The 12,426-nt window shown below is 39.6% G+C and overlaps 1 protein-coding gene across 1 annotated transcript in view; it reads left to right on the top strand.

Moving 5' to 3' along the window:
- Window positions 1–12,426, top strand: part of DENND1B (DENN domain containing 1B) — a 160,072-nt gene that overhangs the window by 57,376 nt on the left and 90,270 nt on the right. The window contains exons 4-5 of the mRNA XM_068406398.1: window positions 1,027–1,076; window positions 11,514–11,633. Coding sequence (XP_068262499.1) covers window positions 1,027–1,076; window positions 11,514–11,633 — 170 coding nt within the window. The remainder of the gene's footprint in view (window positions 1–1,026; window positions 1,077–11,513; window positions 11,634–12,426) is intronic.

Raw genomic sequence — 12,426 nt, 5'->3', positions numbered from 1 at the left:
TCCCCACCTTGTGGGATACCTCGTGCATACCGCAGTGTGTCTGCCTCTGCTGGTCTGCTACGGACAGGGAATTCTGTCGCTGTGCTGACCAACTGCCTTGATGTTGACTGTCTCTTCTTAGCTGAAGCGTTTCACAGGGGGTTTGTTTTCCCAGTTGGGAGCAAGGAAATAAAACTTTTTTTCTGGGATCTTCTAAGGTCATTGTTTAATATTTGCTGCTAACTGGTCTGGTAATTAACTTTTTTTTTTAAAGAAAAATGTTGACTAGTTTGAGAGCATTTTTATATTTTAATTAACACATTTTATTTGCCACTAAACAGCTTCTTAAAATTCTGCAAGAAAGAGTGAGATTATCCTTTCAGATTATGGTACGAATGTAGATCCGGTGAATTTTCCCCCCCTTCCCTTTATTAATAGCGAGGCTTGCTTGTGAAATGCAAAGGGTTAATCATATAAATTTCTCCTTTGGACCAGCAGACGATTTCCATCATTTTCAGCATTTGACTGTGGAACATGTATAAAGTTGTTATACCTCTCTGTAATTCATTCTGCTGCCAACTTCATTCCCTTTTCTCTGCCTGCATTTTAATTGAAACAACATTTGTATTTTTGAGCCAGGATCTGTCAGAAGTCCCTGTGGCTAGTCTGTGGTACAAGTAGCAGCAGACGTGGCTTACCCATATGGTGTGGTGCTTCTTGTAAAATCCATATGGCCTTGTTGAAGGGAATCCCAGCGGGGATGTGAAGGGTGTTAATACCCTTCAGGCCAGGCCTTTCCCTCCTGGGGCTTCTATGGCATTGTCTTTGCAATCTGCCCAAGCACAAACTTAATTCCTTTTTAATAATCAATTATTTCAGTCCAGGAACGTGTGCTGTATTTTTTGCAATCATATATACCTTGAATTTATTATTTGTTATGAGTATTTTTGGTATTTTTTTAAAAGCAAGCTGTAGGGCAGTTGCTAGCAAATACCTTGAAAAGCCTTTTCAAAATCCTGACTTTATTTCTTTTGCTTGTATTTACAGGAAGTGCTGAATAGCGTTCCAAAGTTCTGCTTTCCTTTTGACGTTGAAAGGTATGTGTTACGGTTATCATTTATTTAAAAATATTTCATAGAAAATTATATTTAGCATAATTGCAAGTAAGGTTTTAAGGAAAACATATTGTACTCCCTAAACTTGCACCTGCAGATGAGAAGAACATGTCCTTTGTGTTCAAGTAAGTATGAAATCACTAGTACGAAATTATCACAGCAAAATGCAACCTTTACAGAATTTTAGGGATATCTCTTTCAAGATAGAGCTATGTTCCGGCTCCCAGTTTTGTCCGTTATAATTGTAAACACCATCTGTGTTAATATAAGGATATAACATAGTTTCCTTCAAACGACAAGAATCATAAAAAATGTTACCATGCACCAGGATATAAAAACTCATTGAGCAGTACTGAAAACATGTTGTTTGAGTTCAAAGAAATTAAGACTTTAATTGCATGGAAGTAACTGAATATGCAATTGATTTTTTTTCCTCAGGGAAGAATCAGGACCATTATTAATAATTAATTAGCCCTTCCCTTTCTGGTATCAGTTATAGTGTGGCTTCCATGTAATGCCACCAGTCATTTAAATTGTCCATATAAAACATTTTTATTAATTAAAATATTTATTTAGGCTTGTCAAAATGACTAATGATAGTTAATTTAATCAATTGTACTCACGCAGTTTGGAAAACTCATATTGTCCAAATCAGTAAAGATTGAATTAGAAGCTTAATTTGCATACTTAATGAAAGATACACTCAGGTAGGGTGCAGGCTGAGCCGGTTTCCGAACAACATTGGCATCAGTTGTAGATGGAGATTCAAAGATGAGAAGCATCTATTGGACGCAAGAAACTACTATCTGTGGAGTAAAAGATGGTATGTGTATAGAGGCGAGAAGAGAGGCTTTGTGGAAAAACACACTGGAAAAATAAAGATCTTCATAAACACAACTTCTCTGAAGTAAACTAGGTTCATTTAGTCTTTTATAGTTGAATTTAATTGTTTGGGTTTTGAACTGGTTAAGCTCACTGTCCTTTAAGCTGTTTTAATGACTTAACTAACACGGTTGTCACTGTTGGCTTTAAAGCATTGAAGTCTTTAATGTGCTTAAGATATGTACACAATTCTGTTTAAAATTGGTAATGAAGATGAATAATGGAAATAAAATTTGAGGATAACAGAAAAAGGTGAGGTTCTGTTGCTGCCATCCAGTGGCAAGAATATAATCAGTGGCAACAAATAATTATTTTCAAATAACTCGTCTAGCATTAACTATTTCTGTTGAACCATTCAGAAGACGCTGAGTTGCTTGTATGAGATAGATAAGCTTAATCGATAAGCTGTGGGACTACATGAATTTATAGCATAGCTAAGTATGTATTTTAGCTGAGTATCCGAGGTGGCGGGGGGGGGGGGGGGGATGGAAAAACAAGGGAAAAAAGAAAAGAAAAAGTTACGGGTTGTTTGTTGTCTGTCTATTAATACCCTCCCATGCCCCCCTCCCAGACATGGTTTTTGACTCTTGGCCTCATACTCGACTTTAAAGCAGTGCTCTCAAAGGTGCAAAATTTCTACACATTTCATAAAAATTGGCAGCTGGACAGAGGAAGGAGAGGTTCTTGGAAGCTGAGATAGACTGACGAGGGGAACAAAACCAATGTGTTGGGTGTGGCCTGCTGACTGCTCAGGCAGTACTGTGGTGTCTTTAAAATCAACCACCGCACTTGGAGATTCTTGTGTAGGTGGGAGCTGAGTTCTAGAGGATTTGTGGAAGAATGAAAGGCAATGAGGTATCATGAGAGCATAAGAGGGCATGGACAAGGAGGAGGGGCAGAGCTTTTGTGGGGAAAGGACAGAAATGCTGGAAGCTCATTGAAGAAAGCAGGCGACTGCTTACTGGCAAGCTATTTGTGTGAACAACTTACTGGTTGTGTGGTGTATGTACCAGTTACTACTCAGTTCAGGCATTTTCTATAGTGTAGACATGTATTACCACTATTTTTCAAAGAACACTGTTCAGTTGTCTTCTGCTTTCTCAGTTTTATTTTTTTGTTTTGAAGTTTAGACTGATAAAAGTATTGAGAAAAACACTGCTGTACCTCCTTTTTATATGACTTTTTTTGCATTGGACATTTAAGGTGTAACAAGCATTTTAGTTTTTGTCAAGCCATAAATGTGCTTTTCACGTGTCTGGTGAATATATAAAATATATATTTTTTTTTTTCTTGTATAGAGGACCATGATACACCATACACCTAATACCCCCAAGTATTATACAGGCAGTTTCAATTACAATTTCTGTACAGAAAGCTTTGATTGAAGTGAAACACAAAGTATCTCTTTCATTGATTGAGCTCTGTACTTTACAGAGCATAGTTTCTCAACCTGTATTGTGTGTATTACACATATATAAACCACTTTGAGCAATATCTGATCCTAGTAAGAGCAAGAAATGACCAGTGCAAAAGTGATAAATTCCTCTGATGCTGCTGATCAAGACACCTAGAATAAAAAAAATGTGACTCTGTTCCATAGATTGCATCTGGGTTCCTGCTGTACAGCAGAGTTGGAGGGAATAGAATGTCTTTTGTGGTAACTGACTAAATAAAACTCATTAAAGTAGGAAATCTATGTTCTTCAAATTCTGGAAATAGGAAAGTTAAAGCACAGTGGTAAGGTCATTGTCACCTGTTTTCCTCCACCTCACCTGTATTAATTAGTGAATGAATTGAAAAGTGAATGAAATGAGAACATGTGTTTGATTTTGTTTTATTCACTATGCTATAGTGATTGTAGACAGAGATTCAGATTTGGTTCTTACTATTTGATGCTGCTTACTTCATCTCACCAGACATACTTACTTTATCTTTTATGCAGATGTTATAAATAGCTGTACACTACTCATTCTAATTATCAAAAGTACAGACTGTGAATGGTGATTAAAAATCTATAGGTAACTCCCATTAAATTTAAACTGAAAGTCAAGCCAAAAAAGGCACAACGGTGTAATGTTTTGACCATGACTTAGACTTTAAGTTTTATATATAATTTTTTATTGAAAGCAAGCATGTAATTTCATTACTGCTGGTTATGGCTTACATTTTATTTTGAACGGGTTAAGAAATCAATTGCGTCATAGAAGTTCTTGAGCTCCAAGAACCTGTGTCTTTTTTTTCTGAATAAATTATTTTAGTCTTAATAAATGGCACAATTATGTAACATTCTAATGGTTTGCTTGTAGATATTTAGAAATAAGTTCCCTTTTCTCTGCTGGCGAATTCCCTTTTTTGTTTCTTTTCATATGGAATACGAGGATTTAACATTTGAGAATGCAGAGATTTTAACTTCCTTTTAATGTTTGCTAAACTAATACATCAGAAAAAGCATCTTGTCCTCTTTTTTGTTCCTTGAATCCTTACGCAAATTCTGCATGGTTTTCTTCACTTTTCTTTCTCCAGCAACCTTCTGTATTTTCACTCTCAACCAAAAACTCAGGTATAACTTTGCAGAGAGCCCAAACCTCGATCTGTACATCCATCAGTTATTTAGCTGGATGATGACTAGTGAGTGTGCAACTTCTCCTGTTGTTCCTTTTGGCCCCATTTCAAATTCAGTCCTAAGTTGCGCTACATCACTGCTTGACCCCTTGGTTTTTATCTGTGCTTTGAATCTCTCTCGTTTGTCTCCGCCATAAATTTGTCCCCTCTTTCCTTCCTCTGTTTTTTGCCTTTCAGGATGCATTTCTTCTGCTGAAAGTGTAGCACACGTGGCTTTTTAGCTAAAACACTTCGGAAACTGCCTGTACGATCAGCATGGAGACAATGATGTGTGCCTCATTAGCTTCCCCTACTGCGCTCACCCAGTCGCAGTGAAGTGGTGTATTTTGGAGTGTAAGAAGTGGCTCTACTGCTGATGCTGTAGAAGATTTCTCATTAGCAGTAGAATATTGCTCAAGTATGAGAATTACTGTGCATATTATTTAACTCATAATCTATTAGCGTCAATGAGCAATGATGGCACAAGTGACATCACTTTCACTCTCCTGTTCCTGGCTAATGCTGTTTCTGATGGTATTTCTGGTAGAAGTCGGTGTGCAGAAACACAGCTGAGATGAAGATAAGTGCAAAACAATGGCTGGAGAGAGCGTTGGATTTGCAGATCTTGTGAAAGACAATTATAAGATATCTTACACAAAAATTTTTGCTTTCAAAGGAAATAGTTGAGAATGAAAAGTAAATAATTGAGAACATATTTCAAGCTGTACAGGTGAAGATAAATAAACTATAGCATTTCCTGGACACTTCAGTCATTCCAGTCAGTTTGCAAGATGGGTTGTGAACAAAAAAGTGCAGCAGTAGTTTTATACAATTGAGTTCTTTCCATCCTTTATCTCATTGTATTATAGTATGTGCATACGTAGTGTCAAATGTATGTGTAAGAGAGAAGTCTTTGTAAGGAGAGGTTGCAGCATGAGCTGTGCACCATGGAAGAGCGTAACTATTGATTTAGAATGTGGGTTATTTGGTTTCCATGTGTGTGCAGAAGTGGATCCGTCTAAGAGGAAACTTGGTCACACCGAGGGAGCCTCGGTGTGCTCTGACAGACGCTGGCCCGGGTATGGTGGCCAGGGCCTCTGGACAGAGCAGGCTTGCGTTGTGACTTAAATACACCCAGTGAGACTCTCTACTAACTAGTTGTGGTTTCTTTTAATGCTTCTGTTGTTTTGAAAACATAACGCCAATTGTAAGCCTACTATGCTTTTTATTTGTGGGATTTCCTTATTTGGTGGTAGCTTTGTACATTTTCATATCTTCTGCGGTTTTCTTTCTGTTCTTTTTCTTTCTGATGTGTTAAGGGGTTGGGGTTTCTGGGAAGCAGAGCTCAAGTCAGATAGCTCAGTTGGAGCAGAGGAGCCCTCCACACAGGGAGCCTGAGCTGTGCAGTCATGCATCATGGAGTGGGCTTGGAAGTGGAGAAAATAGTCCCTGAAGCTTAGATTTGGGGATAGCAATTAGTTGAAGGAGATGGCCCAACCTGGGGTTACCCAGTCTCTCCATCAGCTTGTACCACTACCTTAACATCTGGTTTTCAAATTCCTGCTTGAAATGGTTTCTAATCTATTCTCTGATCTGGGGAGAATTAGGGTGAATGACTGGTGGGGTTTGCTTTTCAGCATCAGATTGGGAAATGAAATACATTTGAAATTTTCAGATTTAGGTAGCAGCTGCCAAAGCTTTAATCAGAGCTGTATACTTTAGTTACATTGGTCAAGTACGTGTACGTGACACCTTATAATTAATGATACCAGTAACTTTGTTTTCTTTTAAAAATAAGTCATCAAAATCTGTGTTCCCAGGCATAAAGTCTTCCATTTTTTGAAACTCACTGAAAAAATGAACTCTCTGAAAAATGTTTCTGAAATTCAAAACCCTTTAAAAATTCCTAACATTTGAAGAAAAAAATAATTTCAAACATCTTCTGTGTCCTAAACAGATTAATATGGAAGAAGAGCAATTCTTACTGAGAACAAGGGATAAATTTAATGATTAGACATGATGTTTTTAGTTCGAAGAAGAGATTTAATTCCTGCCTTAATCAGCTCTCTCAAGGCAGCCTTAAAATGAGGCCTGAACAATAGCTGTAGTGTAAACAAAAATCTTTGAAATGGCTCTTTACGTACTCCATCGCTACCAAAGAGCCTTTTCTGCATTGTGTAGATATGTACTTAGAAAATTTTAAAAACTACTTTTATTCCTGTAGTGAACTGTAATAATCTTGAAAGAGCCCATTGTAGTCTGTGGGGTTAATAAGTATTTACACACATTCTTTGCTATTAGGGATTTATTACTGTTAAACTAAGATTAAATACAAGCATGCAGGGCAGGAGCTGAAAGTAAGTCAAAAGCGAGGCAGAGGCATGAGTGAGGAGGTGGTCAGTGATGGCCGGCAATGATTTGTGCCTGCTCTCCCTGCACAAGTGAGTAGATCACGCTCTCTTCAAATAGCCGACCAGACCAGCGTTTCGCAGAAAAGTTTTGAAGCTCGACCACTTGATCCTATGCTCCGATAGAAAGCCTAGATAACATTTTGTGTAGGGAATTCTGGTACGTAATAATTGCGCTTTACCTGTGTTGATTTTCACGTTAAGGAAAACTTGAGAGACATCATTGCTGCGGTTCAGTAGCAGTGCCAGGAGCTGCTACCTGACTTCTGAATAACCTGAATGTGCCGCAGTGAAACAGAGGCATGAGCCCCAAGTCACATAGCCAGCATTTGTCCACATGATGGTACATGCAATATGCATGTTAGAACTGTAGTGCTAGCACTTTTTGAATGTTTTATGTGTCTGGTTTTATACACTGTGGTTATCTATTGATATACAGAATTCCGCAGTCATCATTTGTTTATTTCTGTAAGGCTCACGTAGTCAGTTTTTATTCTGCTGAAGAGGAGTAAAAAACCAGGCATGCTTGCTGCCCCCAGATCTTAAGTGGAGTTTTCAAATTGGAAACCCAGAATTAATTCAGTATTTTAAACTCTGATCAGAAAAAGTGATCCAGGTGAATGGTCACTGTCTTCTGTTAGCTGTTCCTTTAAAGCAAATGGGAACAAATGCAAACTTTTGGGTTCTTTGTGAAGATTCAGTTTTAGCCTTGGAGTTTTCTCTGTTCCAAAATCTGTGACATGCTGCTCACATCTCCTTCTAAACTCTGTGGGAGGCAGTTTTCAAGCTGGGCCACTTTTACACTGACTGTCGAAACATGGAGTTCTCTCTCTTAAAGAAGCAAAGGGAAGATGTTGAGTTGGAGGTGGTGAGATGACATTGGAAATGCCTCCTGCTGAACTGTCATAACTTGACTGGGCTGTCTTTGATAAAGAATATCAGAATTTAAATCTAATTTTTTAAGTGTTCCTGTGTAGGTGACATTTTAATGTATGCTTTAATTGCAGTACAGGTTATTTTCCCATGTCATCTTCAGGTTTTGGGAAGGGAGGAGGCAAATAACTGAAAGCAAGAGATCCTGACTGATATGAGTTTTTTGGGCTAAGGAATTGTTTTCAAGCAGTAATGGAGTAGTCATTTGCCTGACCTACATGTACACACTACATTAAAAGCAATGCCTGCATAGATGAGCATCTATTAATAATTGCTTTTTGTGAATTCTTAACCCAAAGAGATCATTAAGATGGTGTATAGAGACCCCAGCCTAACCATGCCGGGTGTTTTGCAGTGTCAGAAAAAGCCAGTTGTGGCTGCGGAAAGCTCCAAGCCTAACGGTGGGACGCGGCAGAGCAGAGAGGGGGTGGGAGCAGGAGGCAGGCGAGGCTGCTGTGTGTGGTGCTACCGGCTGAGCAGCTACTGTGGAACTGCTGTGTAAGCCCTCGGCCGCAGTGTGTGCAGGGATCCTGAAACCACACTGCGGGTTTTGGTGGTGATCTGCTCTCAGGAATAAAGAGGAAAATGCAAAGATCTGAAATAGAAAATTGCGTCATTGACAGGGGAGTAATAACGTGTTGTTATTGATGGCTCTCTGTGGTATCAGGCATAACAACAGGCAGCACGCTGGCTACAGAGAACCTGAAAAATGAAGGACTGAGTGAAAGCCGTTGAGCGTTTACTGTGTTTAAAGAGCATGCTGGGTTGTTCCAGTCTATTGATGACCAGTGAGAAAAATGCTTGTCGTAATGATTTGAGTTTAATTACCTAACTAACAAAAGTCCATTAATTACCATGGGTTTCCGGTGATTGTATTGGACTAAAGGTATCTTGTAATGTCATGTATGCTCAGCACAGGTTTTTGTTTCAGCCTAGTCACTGGGTTTTCACGAGGGACCAGACCAAACTGAAATAAGTAGGAGACTCTACAGTCTGGGTAGGAGTATCACTTAACTGATCTTTAAACTTTTGTCATGCACATGTTAAGCAGTGTAATGTGCACGTGTCTCATGTAACTTCTCTCACCCTTTGATAATCTTCTACTTTTTTCTTTCCTAGGGGAAAATTTTTATATTTTATTTAGGTGGAGATTTAAAAAAAAAAACAAACAATAAAAAAACCCAACTGCCATTGCAGGGGATAAATTAAAAAAGTATTTTGTGCTCTTAGATTGGAAGACTGTGAGATCTGTGATGGTTCTCAGCATCTGCAGGAATTCATTTTTAGCTTGGCATCTAAGAATGAACCACACATGACATATGTTAATCATAGTGCTTACTAGCAGGTGCTTAGGTGGTCTGCTGTAGAAGATCACGTAAGAATGGGGAAAGAACAGAGGACAACAGAATTATAGGCAGAACTGCTACATTTTATGTTTTCAAATCTCCATGCACGCCCCATCATAAATTTCTTTTCATTTGGTTTTAATTAAATCTTTAGTCCCTTCTAACCCAAACCATTCTATGACTCATTCTATGCCACACATTACCTCTTCTGGCTGAAAATGCCAAGTCTACCTAAAGCTGATTCTCTTTGGGAGATTTTGGAGAAGTGCAATATGTATTTCTGTGAGTGAACTTCAGATACAGTTTATTGGTGTTCTAAAATGCTTACATTTGAGTATATTTTGCAATTTCTATGAAGATCACTGAAGTTTGGCCACATTGAAAAGCGGGTCCATCCCGTGCTCTCTGTGATCCTCTATTTGAAGCTCACAAATGGCACGAGAGAGAAGGGTGCCTGACTTGAGAGCATAAAGGAGATGAGAGACATGTCATGGCAGTGAAGATGTGTCACGGTTTAAAGCTGGGCCAGTTATTAAACCTGTGGCAGATGCCCTCTGTTATCCCCCCCCCTCCCCCCAAAGGGAAAGGGAAAGGGAAAAGGGAGAGAGACTTCCGGGTTGGAAAGTTAAAACAGTTTTAATAAACTATAATAATGAAAAAGAGTATAATAATAATAATAGAAATAATCAAATATATACAAATATATATACAAAACCAAGATTGAGCTCCCCTGAAGTCAGCCACGTCACCACCGGCACTGCAGGGCAGGCTCCGGGAAGGCCCAGGCTGGGCCTAGCGACGGTCGAGAGCTGTATTCAGGGATGCACGGATCGGGATCGGGGGCAGCAGGAAAACAGACGGAGTCCTCCTTGGACACCGGCCATAGCAGAAAAAAGAGCGAGACCCTCGTGATCCCCCCCCTTTATACCGAGAATGACGTGTGTGGGATGGAATACCCTCGTTGGTCAATTTTGGGTCACCTGCCCTGTCTGCTCCCCACTGCAGCTGCAACCCCCCTTCGGCTCTTCACTTGTAAGCAGTGAGGAATTCATCAGTGACCTTGGTTTCTCTAAGAATAAGTACAGCAAGAGCCTTACTGCACAACATCCCTACCGGTGCCTCAGCGATAACTACAAACTTCGGGCGTTATCAGTCTTGGAGGCAGACACTGTCTGCAAACATGCAGTTAGTTTCAGAAAGTGCAGTTACTTAGAGGAGACTTAGCTGAAAGCAAAAATCACTGAAAGGAAAATCGGCCTGGTTTAGGCCAAACCAGGACATTATGCCATTTCTTCTTAAAAAGAAGTTGGGAAAAGTTTCATACTGTCAAGCAGAAAGTGGGGAGTCAGGAATGGAGGTTGGGACTAGGACCTGGAGATGAGTAGAAGGTGTCAGAGATGTCAGAGGTGACACTGGAGGGGAGGTAGAAACTGAGAACAAAATGCATTAGCCTGCACTGCTGGGGGAACACTGGCTGAGCAGAGTTTGGGGGTAAGAGGAGTTGGACCATCAGGGAAATTTTGTGTAAACATATTCTGTCTCGAGTGGCTGCATGTTTTGATACAGTCTTGAAGATATTATTACTTACTATTTTAGCTCTCGTGCTGTTTGTTCTTGGTTATTTTCTGGCTTTTGCATTTCCAGAACTGAACAAGTTTGCACTAGAAAATGAACTTAGCAAAAAGATGTTGGACAGTGTGTAGTGCAAAAAAGGGAGGAAGATGTGTGTGGGTGCGTGGGAAGGCTACAGGTCTAAGCAATGAAGCTATTCTGAAGGGGGGGGGGGAAAGGCAAGCAAACAAGCTAGTTTTCTAATGTCTTAAGCCAGGCATGTATTATGACATTTAATAAATTATTTGTAGGATTTTAAACCTTTGTTTTGGATATCATTTTCCACTGTTGAGGTGTGCTCAAAGCCAACAAGCCATGGCAGGCTTGTGCTGGCTCTGCTTAGGCCTTAGTTAGGAGAAGACCTTATGAAATGCCTTGTCCATTCAGACTGGGGGTCAGATCCCGTGGAGCATGTCAGCCGGAGCGTGGGGCCAGGGCGGCAGCCAGGGGCACGGCTGAAGGAAGGACACGGGCTCTTTGGTGCCGAGGGGAGGCAGTGGGGTGCAGGAGGCAGCCTGGAGAGTGAGAAGGGAGAGAAGGATAGTGAGGCTTGAGCATGAAAATACTTGAGACCAATGACTTAAATGCTTGTGCTTTATGTGATTTAGTGGTTTTATGCTCTGTATCTCATTTTTCAGGGTGTCCCAAAACCAAGTAGGACAGCATTTTACCTTCGTGCTCACCGACATTGAAAGTAAGCAAAGGTTTGGATTTTGCCGTTTGACGTCAGGAGGCAAGGTCTGCCTCTGTATTCTAAGGTAAGTCAGTATAAGAAAAATTGAGTCAAGGAGTAATATAAGAAAAATACAAGAAAAAAATTATCTTTTGCAAATCCTCTGATAATGTGTTATACTTCTCTATCAGGGTATCGTTTCTCTTCAACAGTGTTACCATTGATTTCATATGAAAAGGGGTCCCAAGCCCCATGTGATGGTATTCTTGTGTGAGGCTAAATAATTCTATTTAAACAACATGAAATCTCTACTCAAAAGCAGAGAACAATACACGGCAGCTTTAGAGGCTTAGAATATTATGTGGATGTTTTTACTTTCTAATGAGATCTTTGACGAGTATCCAGTCAATTTAACAATGAAGTGCACTATTCTGTATTCCTCTCCTTGGAAATATGATTTTTGGGGGTGTCTTTCATGTTCTTTGGCCAGACTATATCTAATATAAGAAATGCGAGAGCCAGATAATTCTCAATAAAGAGCATGGCACTTTGTTGCAGAAGAGATATTGCTAATGGAGAAATGGACTCCAGTGAAATACTTTGTTTCTCCCTCTGCTTTTTCTTTCTTCTTCCTTAAGGTAATTGTTTTGGTAATGAAAAAAAACAATTGTTTAGCTGTTCTAAAATCCTTTTAATTAAATCGATTAAAAGGCAGAGTGCTTTAATTAAAAGGCACATTTGCCACTTAATTTAAGAGCCTAGCAGCCTGTAATGTCCATAGAGGAAATGGAAACCTCCAGTTCAGCAGCATGTGAGAAGAACAAGATTGAAGTATTATTGCCTTCAAAGTGAGAATCCCCAAACAGAAAGTGAAAGAG

Source organism: Nyctibius grandis, chromosome 8 (genome assembly GCF_013368605.1).
Source record: "Nyctibius grandis isolate bNycGra1 chromosome 8, bNycGra1.pri, whole genome shotgun sequence".
Classification (NCBI taxonomy): domain Eukaryota; kingdom Metazoa; phylum Chordata; class Aves; order Nyctibiiformes; family Nyctibiidae; genus Nyctibius; species Nyctibius grandis.
The sequence above is the reverse complement of the archived record's forward strand: the minus strand, read 5'-3'. Positions and strand labels throughout refer to the sequence as shown.